Source organism: Uranotaenia lowii, chromosome 2 (assembly GCF_029784155.1).
Source record: "Uranotaenia lowii strain MFRU-FL chromosome 2, ASM2978415v1, whole genome shotgun sequence".
Classification (NCBI taxonomy): domain Eukaryota; kingdom Metazoa; phylum Arthropoda; class Insecta; order Diptera; family Culicidae; genus Uranotaenia; species Uranotaenia lowii.
Window position 1 is genome coordinate 145025078 of NC_073692.1, and position 25722 is coordinate 145050799.

The window sequence follows — 25722 nt, forward strand, 5'->3', positions numbered from 1 at the left end:
TAGTGGTTGATTGCAGGTGTTGCACGTGGTTATCCCTTTCGTGAAAAACTCTGAGTGCGTGAGCATGGTGTGTCCAATTCGGAGTCTAGTCAGAGCACGTTGTTCCAGGGGGATGTTTCTATCTTTCCAGCGTAAAGTGGTAGATTTGATTCTCCTCAAGAAAAGTTGCCGGTTACCTAGCCAATCTTCTTCCCATTTAAGCCTTATCTCCGATCTTATCCATGTGATGATGTCGGGCGCTGGAGTCTCAGTTGACATTTTCGGACCACTTCTACCTTTTTCAGCTAATTCGTCAGCTTTGCTATTTCCATCGATACCTACATGACCGGGGATCCAACACAGGGTTCCTTTAAGTTTTTGGAGATTTTCTTCAATCTCTTGCACCCATGGATGAAGAGATTTTCCAGACTCCACTGCCTCCAAAACGCTAGCTGAATCAGAAAAAATTACTACCGAATATCTTGATTTGTGGGCAATCGTTTTGAGTGCAAATAATATCGCCATAGCTTCTGCCGAAAAAATAGTACACTCTTCCGGTAGTTGATAGCAGATCTCTCGATTACCACATGATATGCCAAATCCGACCTGTTTGTTAGCAACTGAACCATCGGTGTAAATCTGGAGATGATTTAAATAGCGTTGTTGAAGGTGGTTTTTGAACAGTTGGACTGCCTTTTGGTTACTTTCTCCTACTTTAAAACTTTTTTTGATCGACCAGTCTACATTGGGAGTTTTTAAATTCCATGGTCGGGTGCAAACTGATCTGGATTTACAAACATTGGGAACATCTTTTCTAGTTAGTGATTGGAATGCTTGAAGTGTCCTTTGTGAGGCCGGAGTGATTGTAGCATGTGGTTTTTCGAGCGTGCGAATGGTGGATGTTGTCATGCGCTCTATTAATCGGTAAATCCACGGTAGAGTTCCGCTTTCTGCATGAAGGGATAATATTGGACTACTCCGCAAGGCGCCAGCAGCGATGCGTATACCGGAGTTATAATTAGGCATTAGTGGTTTTAGCGAGTTGATGCCTTTTCTCCCTAAAGTGTTAATTGCGTAAAATATTTTTGATTCACCTATACTCTTGAACATGTTCAGTAGGCATGTTCTTTGACCTCCATATGATCGACCGCCTATTGCACGTAAGAGGTTTAGGCGAGACTCTAATGCTGCTTTGGTTTCGAAAATTTGGGGCGAAAAGTTTAAAGTTTTAGTGAAGGTTGTACCGAGGATGCGCGCTTTTTTTACTTCAGGAACGATTTTACCATTTATAGTTATTTGGGGGACCGTTTTGTGTTTTCTTCTCTTACAAATGTGAAGTATGCTAGACTTTTCCGAAGAAATCGTGAAATTTATCCCGTCAGCCCATTCGATCACTTTTGTCACAGCATTCTGCAATTTTTTCCTAACACTTTTCACTTGTGCCCCTGATACAAGTAACACTATGTCGTCAGCATAAACGAATGTTTGCACTCCGCGGGGGATTCTTTCGAATAACGGCTCCATGGCAATTAAGAAAAGTGTTACAGCAAGAACTGATCCTTGCGGAACTCCATTTTCTATGGATTTCAACTGGGATAAAGTTCCACCGACCAGTACTTTGAACGATCTGTTTGTTAAGAAGTCTTGGAGGAAATTATATGGATTTCCACTAATTCCCCATCTAGCTAAAGTATCGAGAATGGGTGCTTTTTGAGCAGTATCGTATGCTTTGCTGAGATCTAGTAGGGCCAACTCAGAGTGTTGTTTTTTTTCAAATGGATTGTCTAAGGCAGCCTCCAGTTCTGTTAAGTATTGTTCTACACCCCTTCCTTTTCTGAACGCGTATTGGTTGCGGCTCCATAGATTTCGGTCTTCGATCCACTGAACGAGCCTTCGGTTGACCATGCGTTCCATAGTTTTTCCTATACAACTCGTTAGCGATATTGGTCTGTGGTTTTCAGCTTTTTTAGGATCTTTCCCTGGTTTTGCCAGGGGTATTATTATGGCTTCTTTCCAAGAGGGTAGAAAAGTTCCATTCGCCCACAGCTCGTTAAAGCAGTCGAGGAGTTGCGTTTTGGTTGTAATGGGTAGTCGTCGAATCATTTCGTTACTTACGCTATCTGGTCCCACAGAGTTGCCTTTTTTGGATTTCGTCGCGTGGAAAAACTCCTGTATAGAGAATTTTCTTTTCAGCTCGGACATTACCTTTTCATTTTTCCGGCTGGTACGTGGTGGCGGTGGAAATGGTAATTGGGGTTGATTGGACATTGACTGAAAATGGTCTCCAAGGCTTTCTGCAACTTTTTTGTGGTCCTCTGTTATTCCGTTTAGGGTTTCAAGTACTATTCGGGACGATTTTCGTTTCCCAGAGAACCGATTGAAATTCTGCCACATAACTGTTGTGGGGGTGTCGGATGTAAAAGTGGAGACAAAGTTTTCCCAACTCGTTTTTTTCGCTTCCGCTATCCCACGACGTGCCGCATTGCGAGATACTTGGAACTCTTTTAAAGCGCTGGCGCGTTGTTGGTCGTCTGCTGGAAGGATTCTCAGGCGTCTCAACTTTCGTCTTCGATCTTTTATTAGTTCTTGTACATCTTTGTTCCACCAGGGCACTGATTTACGGCAGCAGTTGCCACTTGTACGGGGGATGCTGGCCTCGGCTGCTTTAACTATTGCTCCTGTTATTTCAGCTAGACTCGGTGTCGTGTTGTGGGAAAGTTTTTCTAGTAATACATTTTCGAAAAGCTGCCAGTCAGCTTGATTTTCGAGCCAGCGTGGGCGTTTGGTTAACTTTTTTGGTGATGTGTTAATTGTTACTCGTATCGGGAAATGATCACTGCCAGAAAGGTCATTCTCCACTTGCCATGAAAGGCGATTGCAAATTGACACGGAAGCCATGGATAGGTCTATTGCACTGGTTGTACCATTAGGAAGATGGAAGTAGGTATGTTCGAATGAATTTAAGATGATCAGTACATTTTCGGCAGCAAGTTGTTCTATGAATCGTCCACGACGGTCAGTACGTTCACTACCCCATATGGCATTGTGAGCGTTGAAATCTCCAACAATCAGAAGAGGATGAGATAAAGAATCGAGGACATTCTCGAATTCAGTTTTTAAGGACTCGAGAGACTCGTTATTTGGAAGGTATGTGGATAAGATCGTAACTTTTATGGGTGCTTCTATGGTGACAGCGCAGAAAGGCAGGGATGTATTAAGGCTAACTTGGGATGCCGGGATACCATTTCGGATTCCAAGGCCAGCACTCGAAGTGTAGGGAAATGCGCTAGGAGTTGAAAACCAGCGATAGTTTTTTACATACCCGTTAAGGTTCGGTGTGCGAAGCTCTTGGATGGCTATAGCTACAGGATCGTACCGGCTGATAAGTTGTTGTAATTCGGTTCTGCGTGGGTTGGCGCCGCACACGTTCCATTGGAGGACCAAGGTTTCTTCGCTGGTTGGGGCTCTATTTCTGGATGTGGTGCTGTTGCCGTGACGACGTGTGGGTAGCGATGTGTTAATGCCGGTCCATCGATTGGTGATTGATCGCGTGGGTGCTGAAAGGTACGGTGCATCGGAAATGTGTTCGGGTTGGATATGCGTTGGTGTACTTGCCTGTGAAATACACAGGTGTCTGGTGCCAGCAAGCGCCCTGGGTGAACCAGGACTTGGAACAACCAGATTTGCGGCTGGCACCGAACTAAGGCTGTGTAGAAGTGGTACTTCTGATGATGTTCTAGGGGATTCTTCGCAGGCTGAGGCTCGGTTTCTGGGTGTTGTGGTACTATTGCTGTGGTGACGTGTAAGTAACGGTGTGTTACTGCCAGTCCATTGATTGGTGATTGATTGCGTGGGTGCTGAAAGGTACGGTGCATCGGAAATATGTTCGGGTTGGATATGCGGTGGTGTACTTGCCTGTGAAATACACAGGTGTCTGGTGCCAGCAAGCGCCCTGGGTGAACCAGGACTTGGAACAACCAGATTTGCGGCTGGCACCGAACTAGGGCTGTGTTGAAGTGGTACTTCTGATGATGTACTAAGCGATTCTTCGCAGGCTGAGGCTCGGTTTCTGGGTGTGGTGGTACTGTTGGTTTGGTGACGTGTAAGTAACGGTGTGTTACTGCCAGTCCATTGATTGGTGATTGATTGCGTGGGTGCTGAAAGGTACGGTGCATCGGAAATATGTTCGGGTTGGATATGCGGTGGGGTACTTGCCTGTGAAATACACAGGTGTCTGGTGCCAGCAAGCGACCCGGGTGAACCAGGGTCAACCAGATTTGCGGCTGGCACCGAACTAAGGCTGTGTAGAAGTGATACTTCTGAAGATGTTGTTGTTTGGTCGGTAGTAAAAGTTGATTGGGGAAAGGCCATTTTGATGATTTAGTTTTGAGAAAACATATCCTGGCTCTCGGGGATTTCTGTTTCAGATGCGATGTCCATTGCGCTATCATATTCTAAGCTGGGTTTGATCGTGGCTTGTTTCTTCTGTGGAGGTTGTGTTTGTTTCTGGGAGTCACTTTGGATCCTCTTGACTGGGGTCACGGAACGATTTTGGGTTTCCGTTGGTGCCAAGGAGCGACTTTTTCGGTTCGATTGCTGTGCGTAGTTGTCTTTTGTTGGGTTTTCGGGTTTTGGTGGTTCAACAACAATTTTGATGGACTTCGTTGACGAATCATTGTCCTGGCTTTGTGAGCGGTTTCTTTCAAGACTTTGGGACCTTTGTATCCATGTTTTTGCCTTTTGAAAATTTGATTGAAGAGTTTTGCAGGTCGTCTTCAATTCTTCTATTTCTTTCCGCAGCTGTTGAATTACCTGGTCTTTTTTATGGAGTTCATCTTGTAGGGGTGATTTTGGTGAGCTAATTTCAGCATATGAAGGTTGTTTTTGCTTGGATTCGTACAGTCGTCGTGCTTCGGGAAACGAAATTTTTAAATCTATTTGCATCTTGCAAATTTGATCTTCCATTAAGTATTTAGGGCATTGTCGGTTCAGTGCAGAGTGGTCTCTTTTACAATGGAGGCAGAATGTAGGGTTTTGGCAATCTCCTTCGTGTTCCTGGGAGCAGTTTTGACACTTTTCATTTCCTTCACACCTCAATTTAGTATGGCCGTAGTTAAGGCATTTGAAGCAGAGCATAGGTGATGGGTAATACGGACGTGTTGGGATTCGAAGGAGGCCAAAATAAATATACTCTGGTTTTTCAATGCCTGCAACCGTAAGTACAAGAGAAGCAGTTTTAACTGTTTCTTTTTGTACTTTTCTCGTTATTCTTCGAACACTCGTCACATTTTGGTATTTCAATTCTGTCAGAAGTTCTTCATCGCCAAGATCTAGTACATCTCGACAAGTAACGACACAACGAGTGAAGTTCAGTTGCGGGTGAGGCGTCACTTGGATAGGAGTTCCATCGATCAAGGAATCCAGTTTCAAGATCTTTTCAGCTAATTTTCGGCCACGAACCTTGATGGTGTACTTGGTTCCTTTAGCTTCGGTTTTAGCGTAATCAATCCTTCCACCGTCGAGTTGAACAGATTTGCTTATGGTGAATGGGTTTTTCGGGAGATTGTTGCCTTCAGTTGGACTCAATTGTAAGATTATTGTGTCATCTTTAGGACCAAACCATTCGGGTAGCGATCTACTATAAATTATATCCGGTGGGGAACCTCCCCCCGGAGGGTTTTCCGCGCTAGCCATCAGGCTAGCGTTGAATTTTGCCGCGATGTAATCTTGCTCCTGTCACCAAGCTCGGGGGAAAAATGTAAGAAGAAGTAGCAAAGATAGATAAAGTCCTTGTGGGATATGCCTTTTGACCTAGCGTCTCACGTAGTAGCAAGAGGCTAAGGTTCCACTACTACGAGGTATCAACCCACTCACGGCGTGAGTAGTGCAGCCCTTTACCCTCAGCAAATAACGAACACGCGAAGGGCGAAGGTACCACGTTTCGTTTTTTTTACCCGATCAAAAAGACCATCAACATACGCTTTGCAAGTCTGCCAGTCGACCTTTATAGGGAGGCGGAAGAGATCACCAGCTTTCGAGCAGTTAAACGCCTGGAGTTAGGCACTCTAACGCAGAGCTCCAGGTTGGATTATAGCGGCAGGATAAAAAGACTATAGCCGCCACGGGAGTCAAAACAATAACAACACTATTCAGACGATGTTTTGGTGGATAGTGTTGCATGAAATTTAACCGTTACTCGAGAGTGAGGCATACAACTTCACTACGTTACGCTTCTTCTGGCCTCAAACTAACTCGCAGACCGGAAACCACTACGTCAAAAGTCTGATTCCACAGAGAAAATACGCTTAGAATATTCCGCATAAAAACACGTGCCGTTACGCTCGTACTGATAAACTCGGAATGAATTGAGATTACAAAATCTTATATTTTTTAGCTTTAATTGTCCTAGTCCTTGTCCTAGTCCTTATCCTAGTCCTTATCCTAGTCCTTATCCTAGTCCTTGTCCTGGTCCTTGTCCTAGTCCTTGTCCTGGTCCTTGTCCTAGTCCTTGTCCTAGTCCTTGTCCTAGTCCTTGTCCTAGTCCTTGTCCTAGTCCTTGTCCTAGTCCTTGTCCTAGTCCTTGTCCTAGTCCTTGTCCTAGTCCTTGTCCTAGTCCTTGTCCTAGTCCCTGTCCTAGTCCTTGTCCTAGTCCTTGTCCTAGTCCTTGTCCTAGTCCTTGTCCTAGTCGTTGTCCTAGTCGTTGTCCTAGTCCTTGTCCTAGTCCTTGTCCTAGCCCTTGTCCTAGTCCTTGTCCTAGTCCTTGTCCTTGTCCTTGTCCTAGTCCTTGTCCTTGTCCTAATCCTTGTCCTTGTCCTTGTCCTAGTCCTTGTCCTAGTCCTTGTCCTAGTCCTTGTCCTAGTCCTTGTCCTAGTCCTTGTCCTAGTTCTTGTCCTAGTCCTTGTCCTAGTCCTTGTCCTAGTCCTTGTCCTAGTCCTTGTCCTAGTCCTTGTCCTAGTCCTAATCCTTTTCCTTGTATGTGTCCTTGTCCTAGTTCCTGGCCTCGAATAGCTTAGATTGAGGTCTGATTCATTTTCTGGGAAAATCAGCTTTCGCAACATTGCGATTTTTTCTTTTATCGTCTCTTTCATTCTTTAAGACTTCCCAAAATGAAACTTAATTTTATAATAGAATGTCAAAAAGAAGATTTGGCAAACGCTAACCGATCGTCTTCGCCGAACCACATCGAATTTCGGTGGCCAAAATAAATCATTTCCATTTCGCTAACTTTTGATCATAAAAAATGGGCTTAAAATTTCCACGTAATCCTTTTGAAACATCCAGCTGTGCAGAAAATTTAAACCATCGAATGGCGGAGAATCATTTTAGCATCAAATGATTATGTTTGTAGCTTTTTTTCAATTAGACTAGGAAACTCTTGATTTAAAAAGCTTTATTAAGTCATAAAATAGTGAAACAGCGACTTTTTCTTAGATCTAATCCAAAATCAAAATATAAAATATAACGTACACTCAATTTGTTTTTAATGAGTTATCCGCCTACTGAGAGAGTTTATTTTTGGCAAAGTTTTCGACCAACTTTCAAAGTTTGCAACATAAATCTCGTGAAAATAATTACTCAAACAAATTACCTCCAGCGAAAACATTAAAATCGCAGTTGAATTTCTACTCTTCAAGCGCGTGAGCTCAGTTTCCTCAATTGAACTATAAATACGTGTAACCTTGAACTAATGTTTCTCTAGGAGCTATTTTTAGTTTCATCGTTCATAGAAACATTAGGAGAGAGAAGGAAAAAAAGCAGAAAAAACCACCTAATCCAAACAAAAACTCTTTTCGTTTCCATTTAAATGTTTCAAAGGAAAAAAGAGGAACAAGCGGCCAGAGAAAAAAAAAAACTGCACGGAAATCCCGATTAACCTATTCGATCTTGGGAATGAAGTAATCGCAAGAAGCACGCAAAATCCGCAAATTTGAATGTTGGTAGGCAGAAGAGGCCCGCAAGCATTCACCAACACATTGGCACTCTCGCGAATTAACGCGTAAAGAATTCGACGAGCTGGCCCACGGGAATCGAATCGACGAGAGACTTGCTGCTGCCAAAAATTTGCCCGGCCGAAAGTCATTCACCCCTGGCCCGCGCGCGCGTTAATTCGCTCAGCTCAGCTCAGCTCAGGTGCTTGCCGCAGTCGAGTCAAGTCAAGTAAGCTAACTATGTGGGTAGGTACGTGAGTCAAGTCGAAAGATCAGGAGTTCTGCTGAACTTGGGTCTGGCCGGTATAGAAGTTGGGGAAAGAAAGGAAGTGGAATGGGGCTAAATAGTGATCGGTGTGGCGGATATTCTTGATGGTTGGATGTTGCGAATTTTTTTTTTGTGTCGAATTAGGGTTTCCAAATTTTTTAGATGGTTTGATAAGCATTTTATCAAGAAATTTGAGAATTTTTTTTTGTGAAAAATTCACTGGTCGTTCTAAAATTTGATGCCAATATTCAAAACGTCTTAGAAACCTTCTTGACAGAGCGGCACTTGGACCTGAACATAGTTCAACCCTCAAAGTACTCTGCAAAGTAATCCTACACAGGATCCAGGAGAAGATTGACGCTACACTCCGACGGCAACAAGCTGGATTAGGATTTTGGAGTAGCTTAACGTCCTTGACCGGTCAGACGATATCGTTTTGCTCGCTCAAAGACATCGAGATATTCTGAGAAAACTCGTCAACCTCACCAAAAGCGCTAAGGCAGCAGGTCCCTAAGCCAATGTCGGAAAGACCAAGTCGATGGAAATTAACACATAAAGCATGGATCACTACAAATCTGGACGCATTAAAACGGGTCTATCTCGGAGCTATGTAAACGAAATAAAAATGTTTTGTACTTGAAATGTAGGGTTTTTATTGCACTTTAAAGGAAAAATAATAAAAAAATTATTCCGATGTTGTTTTGATGAATTTTCGAACTTTTGGTTGAGTATCACTCATTATAGTTTGAACACCCTATTCGCTGACCTCAGCGGCCATTTTGTTCCACAATCTCTTCATCTCTGTTGCTTCCCGAGTCGTCCTACCATTCTTCTTCATCTTCTGCTTGACAATTGCCCAAAATTTTTCGATAGGGCGGAATTGAGGGCAGTTGGGTGGGTTGATGTCCTTTTCGACAAAATCCACCCGTTGGCCCAATACCACTGTAGAACCTCCTAGCTGTAGTGGCAGCTTGCCAAATCTGGCGAAAACTTAACTAGTCCTTTGTGAGATCTAATGTACGAAAAAAAAGTTTTTCAGGCATTCCTCCTTGTAAATTTCGGAGTCCATGGTCTTGTTTTTCACAAAAACCGGAATTTTTCGTCCACAGCAGCAAATACCTTGCCAGATCAAACACTTTCTTGCACACTTATCAGCAAAAACGAATTTGAAGTTGCCGGGGACATCACCATGACCAGTGCAGTACACCACTGCAGTGGCTTTACATAATTTTTGGCCAGAAAGCTGCCCAAAATCCATCTTCACGTACGTTTCGTCATCCATGAGGATGCATCCGTCGAACTTCGTTGGAATCTTCTAGTATAACTTGCGGGCACGTCCTTTGGCTACTAAATTCTGCTTCAATGTCCGGTTTGGTTGCTTACTGGTCCGATAGGATCGTATTCCTTCGCGTAGACGAGTTCTGCTGACGGTGCACCGGTCGGCGTTGAATTTCTTGGCAATGTCATAGTCCGACTACCCTGTGTTTTCCTTGATCGTTCTCAACACCTTCAAATGCAGTTTCTGATTCTTAGGTCCACTATAACGCTTGGTATGAACCTGCCGATCTATAGTACGCATCTCACAGAAACGTTTGAGAACGCTACACACGGTTGATTTGACAATTTTTAACGATTTCGCGATTTTTGAACCCGACCACGTCGGGTTTTTGACGTGGGTGTTCATAATTTATTTTCATCTCGCGGCTTCCATCACGTGTAACTTTTTTGAAACAAAACGAATCGAAATGAAACTTTCAGCACTGGTAGAAGAAACATTCCTCTACAAAGTGCTGCCAAAACATTCCAGATCCGACAACTAGGAGCACTATGGTAAAATAAATAGTGCGTCCAGATTTGTAGTGATCCAAGCTTTATAATCCTTCCATTTTCATAGTAGATGAGTAACAGGTTACGAAAGTGGAGTGCTTCCTGTATCTTGCTAGCCAAATCACGCCTGATGGTAGTTTACCAAAAGAGACATAGAATAGACATAGAAACCCGGTTCAGGAAGGCCCAATTTGCGTTTGCGAGTCTCCGAAACATCAGATCTCTCTTAAAATAAAAATCCGAATCTTCCACTCAAACGTCAAATCCGTATTGTTGTACGGGTACGAAACTTGGTGCACACATGCGGTGGAGACGCGAAAACTGCAAGTATTCGTGAATCACTTCTTGCGGAATACCATCCTCGCCTGGTGGGCCAGTGGTGGCCTGACAACTGAGTCTCGAACGTCAAATGACTTTAAATATCGAGATACGGGAACGTAAGGGGAAATGAATTGGGCACATGCTGATAAGTGATTAGAACGAGAATTGCAGAGAGACGCTTGACTGGAATCCAGATGTGCAACGAAGAAAAGGCAAGCCCAGTAGCCCGAGGCGGTCTCGTCTAGCCGCAGAAATACGAATAGTTGACCAAGTTTAGAATAGCCATGCGGGCAGCAAGTGGAAACGCTAGCTCTTGATTGCCAGCAGCGAAGATCTTTTATTTCGGCCCTATGCGTTTGACATTCTTTTATAACGGAACGAAAATTTTGACGTCCTTACCAGGCAATGCCTACTTGAACTCTTCGTGGTTTTTGAATTTATACTACTACACACTAACTTGATGGAAAATGTTTATATTTAAGGAATTTCAATGGGCTCTTCAATGGGTACATGATTACCTATCTGAACCTAATGATGCGGGTTTGGTCTCTTAAAAATCTCTCCGTTAGAAGTAAGTACCAACGAGAAATTCTTGCAAAGTGGATCGACCCAAAAAAGAATTACGATGATTACTTATCAAGAAGTGATGACACGTACTTGGAAAGAGAAAGCATAGAACGTTGTCTTCCCAGATATCTGGAAATTCAAACTGTCTCAGTAGACCGAGTCGATTTCGAATCATTTTAGAATTTATCAAACTCTGGGGTCTGAAAAGCTTCGTTTTGGTTCAAAACTCATCTATGATTTTTTGCAGAATTTTCAGTACATCAGTAAATTTGGACTTTAAGGTTTGAATGCAAAAATTGAATATTTTATTCTGAAAATCAACATCGTTTTTGTTTCTTCTGTGAAACCGAGCCTACTGATGGGTTTCGTGCCATTTTATAAATTCTCCAAATGAAATTTTCCGCTGAACAACTTTGTCCAAGATTGTAACTTCGTATCTTACTAGATAAAAATGTTATAAGCTGTTTTAAAGAAGTATGTCTTTTGGTTTTGAGAAACAATCAATTCAACTGACATCACTGCTGGTGTCTAGCAAAGTATTGCATGATTACATTTATTTAAATCAAGGGGCTGAAGAAAAAATTTGGGACGGTGCGTTTGTATGCGATTTGACAGCTGGTTCAGTCCTCTGATTTAAATCAATACCTCTCTACACGCTCGTTTTTGTATAACCATTTTTGGTTCAAAAATAACAATTTTTCGGGTTTTGGTTGAAAACTGCTAATATGATTATTTTTTAAGAAAAAATTTGGTTAAAATTTTAACCATATTCCAAGTTTCGAAGCGTAAACCAAAACATGATTGAAATATTAACCTCAACTTGTCGGACATTTGTATTCAAATATTTGGACAGTCGACATTTTGTTTTTTTGTGGTGCTAGCCGCTAGTTTTTATTTCCTGATATTTTTGAATCATAAATGGTTTAATAATTTCTAGCGTGTAGGCACCAACAGTGATGTCAGTTGGACTGATTGTTCTTCAATGAAAAAGACATACCCCTATTCAATACCTAATATCTATTTCGCATAACAATATACGAAGTTACGGTCTTCGACAAAATTGTTTAGCGGGAAATTTCCTTTAGAGAATTTATTAATTGGCACAAATGCTATCAGTTACACGAAAGAAACAAAATCGATGTTTATTTTTCAGGACAAAATATTCAATTTTCCCATACAAACCTACAAGTCTTTACTTACCCACGTAAAATTTTTGCAAAAATTATAGACGAGTTTTGAACCAAAACAAAACTTTTCAGGCCTCAGGGTTTTAGAAATTATAAAACGACTACTGTTTAACACGTTCGTCGCCACGCTCATTTTGGTAGTTTTACTAGCCGGGCCTACAGAAATTCTCGGAGCGAGAGAGAAAAGAGGGAGAACTCCACCATTTGAAACGTGTGGATAAACTGAACGGCTTATTTGAGTTAGAGAGCGTCACACGTTTTTTGATGTGATGGAGCCTCCCAGGAAATACACCTCACATGAATATGGGTTCCATGGCGACCAACGTGTTAAGAAGAAGCAGCTGATTGTCGTGTTCTTGTAAGAGAAACTTTTTTCGATTAACCCGGTATTCAATTCACGTATGCTTTGGTAAGTATTTTACACCTGAAGCTATTACATTACTTCTGAATGAGTATATATTAGCAACATATTCAGTTAAGAGAAACACTCGTGAACAGCATAAAATCGAATAACTGCTGTACTGCGACGAAGCACTCACACACTCGAGCTCTAAAACTGACAGCAAATCTGTCACAACCAGTTCCGCTCAAGATCGAAAAGATCAAGTTGTAAAGCCTGACTGTATGTGCCGCTAAATTTGTGTGCTTGAAAACTTTGGTGAAACCAAGACCTATTGGGATTAAATTGTCCGTAAACCGACCCCAGCAATCTGCACTGCCACCGTAAGTTAAATCCATAACTAAAAACAAGACCCTCGTTCTTAATTAAGGGCTCGACATTACAGGTGGACAGAAACACGAGTGACAAGGCTAGTAAGGAATTGCCTAAGATCGGGAAAATCTTCTAGCGTGTGTCGTACCAGAACGATTTCTTAAGTAAATCGAACTTCTAGCTCTTGCGCAGGGCAAAAGGCTCTTGGAATTCCTTTACACATCGATTTACTGGTAATGTTAACATTCTGTAAAAGTTTTGATGTGAACTAACCTTAATCACTGATGCAGGAATTCGGAAATCGCCAATCGAGCAAACTCGAAAGTCGAAAATAAACACCCCACACGGTGTTGAAATAACCAGTTGAACACTACTATATTATAACTGATAGCCTCAGCTCTGTTGAAGCGATCCGATCTATAAGACCAGGAAAGTTCACGCCGTACTTCCTCGAAAAGATACGAGATATATTGACTACATTATCAAGACGTTGCTCTTTCATCACCTTTGTCTGGGTCCCCTCACATTGCTCAATAGTAGGCAATGAGAGGGCAGATTCCCTTGCAAAGGTGGGTGCGATGGAAGGCAACATTTACCAGCGTGAAATCGTATTCAACGAATTCTACTTCTTGGCTCGGAGAAACTCTCTTGTCAACTGGCAGCGCAGATGGTACGAGGATGAGTTGGGTCGGTGGCTTCACTCGATTATCCCAAAGGTAAGCCTTAAACCCTGGTTTGATAGATTGAACCTGAGTCGGGATTTTATTCGTTTATTTTCCCGTCTCATGTCCAATCATTATTCCTTGAATGCGGTACTCTATCGTATAAATATTGCTGGCAGCAATTTATGCGATTGCGGCCTAGGATACCAAGACATCGAGCATATTGTTTGGTCGTGTGAGGACCACCTTGTCGCCAGAGCGAATTTCATAGATTCCCTTCGGGCCCGAGGAAAACCACCTGACGTTCCAGTGAGGGATGTGTTAGCTGTGATGGATTTGGACTACATGTTCGAAATATATCTTTTCCTAAAAGCTATTGATCTTCAGCTGTAATTCTTTTTATTTTCATATTTCCCTTTCTATCCTTCTTTGTCTTCTAAACAAGTGTTAAGCTAAGCATACTAATTGTAAAAATGCAAAACGAGTTTGGCTCCTTAAAGCCTAGAGGTATGAGCCGTTTCAAATAAAGAATTTACAAAAAAAAAAAAACGGTGTTGAAATAGTCGTGCACTAAGACAGGCAGAACAGCAAACCACTAACCGGAATCTGGAAGCCCCAGCTGAGAAAAATAACATCCCTTTGAAGATCATCGCCACGCAGGTAAAAGCAATCATATTATTTCACATCCCGGAAATGTTATCTAAAAAGCGATTGTCAACCGCAGCGAATCAAGTCAACTGTTTCAAATAAGCAGCACACGATCGAGGGAATCAAGTACCCGAGCATTCTTCTAAGAGGTCAATTATCAATCGACAAACGTCGTAACGTCTTGTGTAATGGATTCTTTGAATCACAGATTGACCTCGAAGTGGTGAACAAATCGCTCCAGCCGTCGACATCACGCAGAAGGGAATTGGTGAATCCAGAATACCCAGGAAAGGTCCTCAACTGAGGTATGATGCATCGCAAAGTATGATTCACAAATCAAGCAACTAACAATCGTTCTTCAGGGCCTTTAAAATAGGTTCTGATCTGCCCAGAAAACGCCTGAAGGGCGGCAATCATCATTCAACATTGCATGACCACAGCACATCAAGTTCGAACGGCTGGAACGAGTTTCATCTTCAAAGTGTGTGTGAAGGAGGACCAGTAAGAATTGTTGTGAACAGTAAACACGGTCGGATTAAGACGATAGCCGCTCGGTGCGCGGACGAAACCTCACCTCACTCACCTCTTCGCCGTGTAGAAAAGAAAGGCATCAGTGTTTTGTTGTGAACGGGACATAGAGGAGGAGATGCACCAACGATCGCTCTCTGTAGTGGCCAGCGAATGTTTACGAAAGGCGGATTGCATGTGTTGCATGAAGAAGAGCCTTGTGTGAGTGCATGTGTGAAGCCAGCAGAGCGACGTCGATGTTTTCAAATTGTATGGAAGGAGAGCAGTGATCAACATTGGTGGAAAGGAGCACATTCATAGTATTGGTGTCGGTGCGAGGTGAACAAAGTGCATGCAACGAACGCACCACACCCAAGTGCATGTAAGCAGAGTGCATGTTAAGATTCCAGCGAAGGTGGACCGGGGCCCCGTCGAGATTCTGCAGCAGCGGTATGTTTATTTGTAGCGGTACTATGAAAACAGGTTCGATCTCAGTTTTTAAATGATCTTTGTTGTGCTAATAGAAAATTGATCATGCAAGCTATTTGATTATTCTTATTTGAGCTATAATTGAGTACAGAGTACTGAAATGTACTGAGCACCATCCTAGCTATTTTGAGTTGAAGATTCTCTGATTTTGATTACTTCTTTATCTGAAAAGAATATTTATGGAAGACTGACAAGCTATATTGTCTTAGTCTGATTGCGTGTCGAGAGTTAAATTACGGGTAAAATAAGAACAGTAACAAAGCCAAAGGATGATCAAGAGAATATTAAATTCAAGTTCACTAGTAGGCATCCCACCAGGTAGAGTCATGATATTTGGAGCAGTAGTTTCGAATGGCTTGAAGATGTTTCCGTTTTCATAAAAGCTGGAGTAAAAGTTAATACTGAAGTCTACTCGGACATTTTCATGAATGGTGCTTCCGTGGATTCGGGCAAACTTCGATGAGTGATTTAATTTTTCAACAAGATAGAGCCATATGCAATACATCGAAACCGACCCAACCCTGGCTGGAGGAAAATATGCAATTTTGGCCGAAGGATCTTTGGCATCCGAGCAGCCTGGATTAAAAAAAAAAATTATATGGGCGTATGTTTAAGAAAAAGCCTGTGGGTTCCTCACCCAAGTGTTGATTCTTTGAAAGCTCCTATTTCTAAGGCGTGACCGGACATAATAGAGAACGAAGTTGTTCATTGCATGTAATTGTATCTTAATATGTTCATCTCTATGCCTGTGTTGAGATTTCTCCAATCGAAGCAATCGATGGGACAAATAACAACATACACATAATAAATAAACAAGTGTTATATGTAACCATGGAAATGGTTTAGTATATAAGGTAGCGAAATTAGTTAAATAAAGTATAAGGAGGGATGAATGACATGCTGGTGTTAAAATCCTTATGATCAAATAAATAAAAAAAATAAATAAGTAAATAAAGTATTCCAAGTTCTACCAGCAAGTAGTAAAGATTTCTCCTTTCCACTGCCCGAGTGCTGCACAATAGCCTGAAAACATTAAAACTGTTAACCCTAAACCCCCAAAAAACTCAAATCTCGACTTCATCCGAACTAATCTCGCATCTTCGAGCCGCGAGCCATCCAAAAGAGCGCACAAATTCGAAGAATGCAACAATTCGCGAAAACCAGAGGAGCCAACAACCAAAAAAAAAAAACCAACAACGACGAGATAAATTTCGCGATCTACGTGTCTGATACGCGAGTGACCACGCATTCCCTACATACATATGGACGCAACAGAGAAATCACACGCGGCGAGATTCTCGGATCCACCGAGGCCGAACAGGTTCTCACCTGCTTCTCAGCCAGCCAGCCATCCAGCTGCGTCCCGCGAAAAAGTTTGCCAAACCTTACCTATCAAGAACGTCCTTAATGAACTACTGAGGGTTCTTGTGGAGATTTGAGGGAAGCTTTGGAAGATGGGTAGTCAGACAAGGGGTAGTGTTTAAAAGTATAATAATTAACTATTTCGTTTTGGCAAAGTGGCCATTTTGAGCGAAATCACTCTGGCTCGATGCGTATTTCGGAGGGTTCAGCTTTGGTTTCTTCTTCGTCTTCTGCCCACTCTTCAATTGTATCTGCTGTGCGAAATCGCCCATCATAAGTGTGTTCTAGTATTAGCAGGAAGCTTCATCAGCGGGCCTCTTTTATGAGCTTTAGCGATTTTGCACATGGCTGGCAAAGATCGCGAGGGATGTTAAGTACTGCGATTTTTTTTTTGACGGAGTTCAATGTTTTCTGTCGTTTTTTATTAGGTACCTACTCTGAAGCGACTTAATTTCGATTCGCATTATGAATTTCAATTATGACAGGTCATCTTTTGACGTTTATTTCTTTGGGTATTAATCTTTTTTTCATTGGCTAAGGTTAGGTATTAGATTGGTTTGGAGCTAGCACTCTTGCCTTTTGTTTAACCATAGCTACAACATCGCAACTAATTTAAAATCAGGCTGAACTTTTATTTGATTCAATTATGAAGCAGATATAATTTTTCAAAACAAGTTATAGTTTTAAACATTTCATAACTAAAAACTGTGTTTTCAACCAACTTGAGATGCCTTTCAAAGTAGCACATGTGGTAATGATGATTGAAAGATATTTTTAACTGTGGATCACAATACCGAAAGAATCGTGACACTTTTGCCCCAACTTGTTCGAACAAATAAGTACCGGATTCCTGAACCAATCCTTCCCTTTACACCATAAATGACATTTGCATCGCTTTTGCATTCATACTGGAAAAGGAAAAAAGTGTCAAAGTGCAGTGAAGGAGATTATAAATTATTTCCAAAAATGGACCTACATACACCTTAATACTTATGAACAGCCCACACGATTTACGCCTTTTCGGCCAAATCCCAATCACGGATCTTCGATGGGCTGGCAGGCGCCTTTCCAATGTCTCTCTTTGGCATCTGCCTGGGCGCAAATTGACAGTTGCAAAAATCGGTGTTAAGCCAAATGTGAGATGAGGCTTAAATTCAGATGTTTGTTCTTCTTTTCAAATTGATGAAAAGTAATTGGAATAAGTGTTACGAAAAAAAATCTATTTATAGAATTTTGCCAAAATATAAGTTTTACTTAAATGAAATCCAGCTCAAGCCTTCTCTCAGAATGAAGGGGTCTTCAATAATCATGGAAACATTTCTACTACCCGAAAGAAAAAACTCTCCTCCATGGAAATTTTTCCAAAAAAAATTTTCAACGTTGTAACGGGAAATTACTTCATCTTAAAAGGTTTTACAAGTGTTACCAAGTAAGTCAGAAATTTTGCTCGCCTCAGGCAGAAATAAGTCTTACATCACCCTTGGCTTGAGACATTTCATTTTATGACACGACATATATGCCGTTCACGAATAGAAACTAAGTTTTTATTTTAAATTTCGATTTGCAATTCAATCAACCTCTAAAATTGACACTTACTTTATTACTAATCATTTTGATTTACAAAAAATTGTGCTGATACGAAATATTCTTCAAGAAACCATATTCAGTCTCAATTTCATTTTGTGTTCCTTGTTCTTCTTAATGCTAAACATCACATTTTAAACACTTTTTAAAAAATTACACTAGGTCACAAAATTTACATGCTTCCGAAGTGCAAAAAACTAAGAAGCTAATTTTGGGTAATTTGTGTGCCCTGGATCTAAATATGAAAAAACAGATTTTGTTTTCTTAATAAAATATTTAAAAAACATTTAAGAAATTTCTGCATCATTTTTTTTTGACAAAACCTTAAAAAGGTTTAAATCAAATATCTAGTTTCCTCAATATTTCGAGTAATTTTGAGTTCTGCGAAAGAAGCTAAAGGTTTTCCATTTGTTTAATTTCTCCCATTTTTAAAGAAGTCTAATTTAAGGTATTTTTATAGCAAAAATTTAATTGTTTCTCAGGTTTGAACAAATTTTGTTAAATATTTTTTAAACTTTTTTCAGAAATGTCAGAAGTACTTATAACGATACCTTTCAAAATTTTTAAAAACTGTAGAATTTAAGTTTTTAAGATCATGCATCATCATCTTTAAAACATTGTTCCTGAATTGAATGGAATAGGTATCTATAATAAACAAATTCAGAATCAGATTTTTCATTAAAAGCTTTTAAGCTAAGGTTGCCAGAATTTTTTCCACTCCCATCCGGGCCTAGCAATTCCGGGCATTTTTTCAAAAAAACCTGGTAAAATCCGAACATGGATTTCAATTTTTCAAAACCCAAAACCGGGCAAAATTTAGGTGTAATTATATATAAAAGCAAAAAAAAAATGCAAAAAAAATTATATTAATATTTTATTAATGTAATTGCAGACTTCCAAAAACTTTTTGGAACACTTAAATATTTAAAGGTTTATAAAAGTAAATCAGCGAAATTATTTGAAATAACCGTTGAAAATTTCCATACCGTTAATCGATTTTGCTGAAACTTACTCAAAAACTCTGATTTTTTTTGGTTTCTTTGTGCAAATTGTGAAAAAATCTGGGCAATATCCGGACTTTTTTCACGATATCCGGGCAACCGGGCCGGGCCGGACTTTCTCGAAATTTTGCATCAAATATCCGGGCAAACCCGGATAAAACCGGGCAATCTGGCAAGCTTATTTTAAGCTGTATATCACCAAAACTAAAGGTGATAGACAAAATTTTATAAAAAAAATCCCGTTCAGGACGTTTGAATCTACCAAATCAATCATTAAATCATAGGACGAGTTTATTGATAAACATTCATCTAAAATGTTTAAATACTAATCATTTTAATCTTCATGTTTTGTTTTCATATTCAAATAATTTTAACGCATTTCAAAGTCAATTTTTTTTAATATTATTAATTGGTTTGTCTTCGTTTTGGAATTCTGAATGTTTGTGTCTAAAAACACAATCTTCTAAAATAAATTTCTAATAAGAAAAACATGGTTTCCACCTTCTGTCCTTTCCTGGACCCAAAATTTCTATTGAACGCGAACAAATATTTAAAGTTTGAAATTTTAAACGTTAAAAGCTTCGATAAAAGTTTCATGAATTTTCATTATATTTAATCATGTTTTTCAACCGATCATGATGTTTAATTACGATACGAATATGGTATAAAAGTTAAATTTTAATGCGAAATGTTAACTAAATTTGTACTATCTTTGTGCTTTCAATATTTGCAACAAAATTTGGAATTCTTCATTTTTTTTTTTATTTTATCAGTTTATAATTAATCATTCACGAGATCACTCATTTCTCAATCTGCACTTTGTCAGTATAATTGAACATGACTTTTTGAGGCCTTTATAATGATAACTGGAAGAATTTTAATATGGAAAAGGTTATTTGCTAAACTTTTCTTCTTCTAAGGCCGTCGTACGATATTTGCTGAAAATATCGTACGACGGCCGTAAAGGAAACACGCGGCAAAACAAGTTTTTTCTGAGTATGGCTGAAATTCAGTAAGCCGAAACGTAAAAAACAGCAGTTATATTTATCGTCGTAAATCACCGAAAAATATCAATCAAAGAAAACCACAAGAAAGTGCGGTGATCAAAACCAAACAAATCAAATATTATTACAGAAGTTGTGCAGCTTTAATTTTGAAGAGCTGCAGAAACAAGTTCTATAGACGGAAGATATAATCAGTTTTTTTTATTTCATCTTTTTAAATATCATACTTTTGTACATTTTAGATCAGGTTTTCGGCTGAAAAATCTTTCAGCTCCTAATAAAGATCGTTTTGAAGAAATTAGCAAAACCGTTTTGAAACAATTTCAAAAAATATTTTTCAACATTGATGGGCCATAACCTTCATAAGACCCAAAATAACGGCTTCAAACCTGTTCATTTGTATTATTCGAATTTAAATGATTTTATTACACTTAACCAATAACTGCTATTCCTAATTTAAAACAAATGATACCTAAAAGGGTTGATCAGGGTGCTAGTGTTATTTCGCTTCATGAATAAATTTATTTGAATGATAAAGTATAGGGGAATTGCCGGGAAAAAGTTGAATTTCCAACTAATCCAAGTTATTGATGAATCCCAAAATATGTCACAGTGAGAATAGTTTACGTAATCTCAATCTTTCGTTATGACGTGAGTCAAATTTATTCAGTGATTAAAAGCTGTAAAAGGGAAACAGGCAAACAGTTACAATAAAATTCATCACACTCCAAAACTGTTGCGTAAACTCCCAGTCATAAACTTAATAATTAACAACCTTTTAACTGCAGTTTTTCCCCATCCGTGCATCTTTGATGTCTGCATTCCAACTGTTGAACAAAAAAAACTCTCTTTCATTGAATGTGTGAGTTAACATGGAAGAAAAATAAAGTAATCAAGGAAGGAGAAAAGTGAAGTGGAGGGAGGTCAATTCCAAGGTATCCCCATAAATACTTTGTATGAAACTGGCCAGGGGAAAAAAGCATTAAAGCTCGCTCCCCACAGCAATAAGGTGACAACTAAACCTCTCAGCGACGACAGCGACGACGACGACGGCAAGGTAAACTTCAAAACCATAACAGCAACAGATAAGTAGGCTTGGGTATAGTTTCAGACGACAGGTACTGGAGGACTGACTGTCATCAGACTGGGTAAGGCAGTAGATACGTGATTTCGCAATCTAGGCCAAGGGATTCTGTATGACTTATCGAGCTTCTCTTTGAGGCTGCATACACTACATAAGGCATGTCGTCATTTTGTCCAGCCAGCCCGATTTTGCTCAATCGCAACAACGAGGCGAAGGTGATCAATAATGTGTTATGGCGCGAGTTTTATTTTAGTAAAACTACCAATATAAGGCAATAACATTCAGCGCTCGTATCATTCGCTGCTAGTTATGACAGGTAGGTGTACATATGTAGGTATGACCCGCAGGAGGACTTGTCGATTTGCGAGGATAAAAAGATATCTGATGTTTTAATCTGGCTAAATTTTTTTCTTAATAGAAGAATCGATAAACCTAGAAAATCCAGCAGTGGCTTGTAGGATACAGATGAGACATCGAAAAGAAGGAAAGCCAAAAGTTCATGATATCTCAAATATGCATTACTTACTGATGGACAAAGAATATGAGATGATTGAAAAAAACGGACTACTTTGATTGTAGGCGGACCGCGTGGACATATTGCCTATAAAAAGAACAGCGCTCGTGCTTTAGAGCAATTTCACTGGTGTTGGGAAAAAGTGGTAGAAATTTTGACACTTTTCGCCCATTTGGAAAACTTTGCCATGCAATAACGTTTTCAAGATCTGTGGCCTACAAGTTTTTTTACAACGCGTGTTGTATTTTCGCATGCTGTGATGCAAAAATAGCAATATTTCTATCACGTTCGGCTGAAATAGAAACAGTGTTGTAAAAAAATACAACGCCCCAAGATCTTGAAAACATTTTTAAATGGTAAAATCTTCAAAATGTCAAAATTTCTACCACTTTTTCCCAACACCAGTGAACTTGCTCTTATGGTCATTCTAAATTCGGATTTTGTAGTGAGAAGATCACGGAGCGGAAGAAAGGCAGCAATTTGAAGACGGCATGGAAACGAGGACCAGCCCTAAGTTTACGACATGGCTGAAATTGGACAAGAACGACAACTTAATCAATGTAAGCTCGTGATCACATGGAGGAAAGGGTATTGTTTCATCAACAATATTCTGCATATATTCAATCATATTGATGATTGATTCTCGACCAACTCTAATTATTTATTATTCAACTTTATTTGTATTTTTGGTTTTTATAAGTTCAACTATAAATATGATAGGTTCAACTTAAATTGAATGATTGATTCAACCATAAATATAATTTAATAGCTGACCCGGTGTGCTTTGCTACCCATCCCATGTAGAGTAAAGTTTATTATAATTATTTTAATTGAAATAAACTTTCTTTTAAATTAATTTCAACATTTTAAAATAGTGAACCTTTTTCAGGGAAGCAAAGCTCCTAGATTTATGTATATCGTTAAGCTCAACGTAATTTGAAGGTTTAAATGCCATCCTTTACAAAAAAATAGGAGGGATCTTCAATACAATAAATAGTCCTTTGAATTAAAAAAAAAATCACCCCTTTTAAAAACAGGAGGAGTGTTTAAAAACAGGAAACACTTAATCTAAAAGTGTGCCAAACTTCATGAAAAGCAGTTCGAATTCGAATTGTTCGAATTTTGTCATGTTAATTTTGTATGGGAGCCCCCCCCCCCCCCCTTCTACAATCGAAGGGGTTAAGTAAAAGCTATAAAAAGAATTCGTGACCACTCCGATTTCACGCTGGTAAATGCCATCGCACCCACCTTTGCAAGTGAATATTAGGGGACCCAGAGAAAGGTGATGGAATAGCAACGTCTCGATAAAGTGGTCGATCCAAGCAACCAAAAGTCACATATTTACTTGAATATTGATTAACTGGTTTAATCGAATATTGGCATTGCAAGTTACATTTTGACTGAAAAAGAGAATAAACTGCCTAATTCCCTTTAGTGAACTTTATGTACTCATTAATGAACTTGAAAGTTGTAAAAGTGATCTATACGTACGTTATACGGGACTTAAATCACATAAAGGGCACAAAAGTGCTCAATACGGGATTTGGTAAGTCACATAAAGGGCGCAAAAATGCTCAAAACTTTATTTGGTAAGTCACAAAAAGTGCATTGAGGTGCTTTCAAAGTCAAATCCCCACTTCGAGTATTAGTTTCAGTTAGAACAACATCTAGGCGTGGTCTAGGTCGGGTTCGATCCCCAAGCCAGGCATTTTTTTTTCAATTAGTAGTTTGGTAATTGATTTACCATTCTGATGCGATATATGGAGGAATGTAGAAAAGAAGCAATTGAGCAATTTGTCGAGTTTGGAACATAGTAATCAATCAAGAGGAGGCGATATGAACCGATGCCAAGGGTGCAGTTGAGATAGAGAGAGATTTTAGCCCATTTTACGTTTTTTTGGAAGCTGAATTAAAAGGCCACTGGAAGCTGAATAGAAGATCATGAAGACTTGTTTTGGAACTTGAAAGTATCAATAAGAACATAAATTTTGAGCTGCATAGAACGTACTTCATATCGATGATGGGGCTGAGTAAGCGTTTTTGTACCTGTTTTATGGGACTTATGGTTGCTTGGGATGTGTTGTGAGCCTACTTGGTTGAATAATTTCACTGGATCAAAGCAATCGAAAGAATCCCTTTCATTAAACCACGGTATGAGAAAAGTTCAGTTACAGTTGTAGAAAATGTACCCTTTTTGGCAGATCGCATTGTAAATTTATCAGTTTGTTTATATACTACGAATCAATTGTTGGTGGAATAGGAATTTGTGCGAAAACACTGTTATATTGCATAAATTTCTACCGCGTTTTCTCGACTACACGTTTTTTCACATGGGACAATCTTGTTTGGAACTGCAGTACAGTCCTAAGGAGATTTTTTCTTGATTTAAAGCAAAATACATATGTTTGACCAAAATTCAACAAGCTCTAGTACTAGAGATGAACTTTGATTGAGTTCCTACGTTGGTGAGAATACATCGTCGAAGCTACTGCTGACCGCAAAAATCAGCGAAACTTAAGCGCGCGCTCAAGCTCAGACTGAATATAGCGGTCATCGGATGGTGGCAATGACACCTCGATACCCAATTCCCAGCTCAGAGTTGCGATTCACTGTGGCACCTGTCCCTGCATGCTCCCCCGCACTGCGGTCTTCCTTCCATTCACTTAGACGTTTAAGTAGTTATCGCTTGTTTTATCAATGGATATGAAATTGTATGAAAAATGCCACTCGAGGAGCAAGCACTCAGTGTCAATCATTTTTGTATGTATGTCGTATTGCTTTTTTTTTTAAACTTAATAAGTTGGTTTAAGATACATTTTTTTTAAATAAATTTAATTACAATTTTTTTTCAAACTGAACGTTTTGACATAAAAAAAACTAATTTCAACAAAGTTATTCATTTTTTAATACAAGTTTACAAGTTTACAAGTTAACAAAATAATACACCCACTTGAAGTCGTTCGGGACTGAAAAAAGAGCTTAGTCAGATTAATGAACTGTATTGAATAACCAGTTTGAAGAACTGCTCGACGGGCTCAAGTGGGCTGAAGAACCTAAACCTTTTATACGGGGGCAACAATTTCTGGAATTCTAGGAATTCCAAACAGTCAGCATGTTTCGTTTTATTTTTTTTCTTTCATTTTCATCGATGCGCAATTTACAGTCACGGCAAGCCCGGCTGACCGATAATTTATAGATAAGGCCTTATCTTATCAATTATTGGCTAAAATTTTGGTTCAAAATTGATGAGTTAGATTCGATGTGTTAGCTAAAATTAGTTTGCAATAAAAAATACAACCGCACACGCGTTCTTTAAGTTTTGCCGTCCTAAAAATCTAAATTTCTTAATTTACAATTTGAAGTTCAATGTAGGTCAATTCTAGGTTTTGGGCGAAAGCCGTTTCAAATGAATGAAAATAAAAAAAAATTTGAGCTCTCATTTGAAAAAAAGTCCGTGGAATTTCTCTTGGGTCATAATGTTCAGTCTATAACAGGCCTGCCCAACCTTTTTTTTACCACGGGCCAAATATCGAAATCCATCTCAACTCGCGGGCCAGGGATGCCATACTGTTAAAAACGGAAAATCTTTCATAAAGTTTATGTTGAAATCGGAAACATAAACTTAGGATTGTGAATACTCTCAGAAATGTATTTTAAATCATTTATTTATTGAAAATTTATTTGAGTAAAAAAAACAGAACAAAAAACAGAAGAAGTCAACAACATTGAAATTTAATGAGAAATTTGGAATTGATGGTTGCTCTCCAACACTCGTTGCATATTGATCCCACAAGTTGATACCGAGACCCACAAACATGATTCCAAGTTATCGTCTGTCAAAGATGAACGGGAGTAGCTTTTAACTGCTTTCATCCTTGAAAAGAGCTGCTGGTGGAGAGTAGGATAATTTTCTCCATTCACTTGGTCGCGGTAGAAATCGACGAGAGGAGTATCGTGAAACTTCGATTTGAGCTCATCTTTACATTGAAGATCGATTATCTCCAATTGGAATTTTTCGGGAATATTGTTCACATCAATGGTAAATGTCGTTGAGAAAATTGCAATTTCCGTACTGTAT

General features: G+C 39.5%; 1 protein-coding gene across 3 annotated transcripts in view; it reads right to left on the bottom strand.

The window, feature by feature from the left end:
* LOC129749562 (mucin-2-like) overlaps window positions 1-25722 on the bottom strand; it is a 265074-nt gene that overhangs the window by 162034 nt on the left and 77318 nt on the right. For 2 of the 3 annotated variants that reach the window (XM_055744573.1, XM_055744575.1), the window contains exon 1: window positions 3302-5799. In XM_055744573.1, coding sequence (XP_055600548.1) covers window positions 4360-5673 — 1314 coding nt within the window. In that variant the 5' untranslated portion in view covers window positions 5674-5799 and the 3' untranslated portion in view covers window positions 3302-4359. Of the gene's footprint in view, window positions 1-3301; window positions 5800-25722 lie in introns of those variants that run through there. The other variant, XM_055744576.1, reaches the window with a different exon arrangement.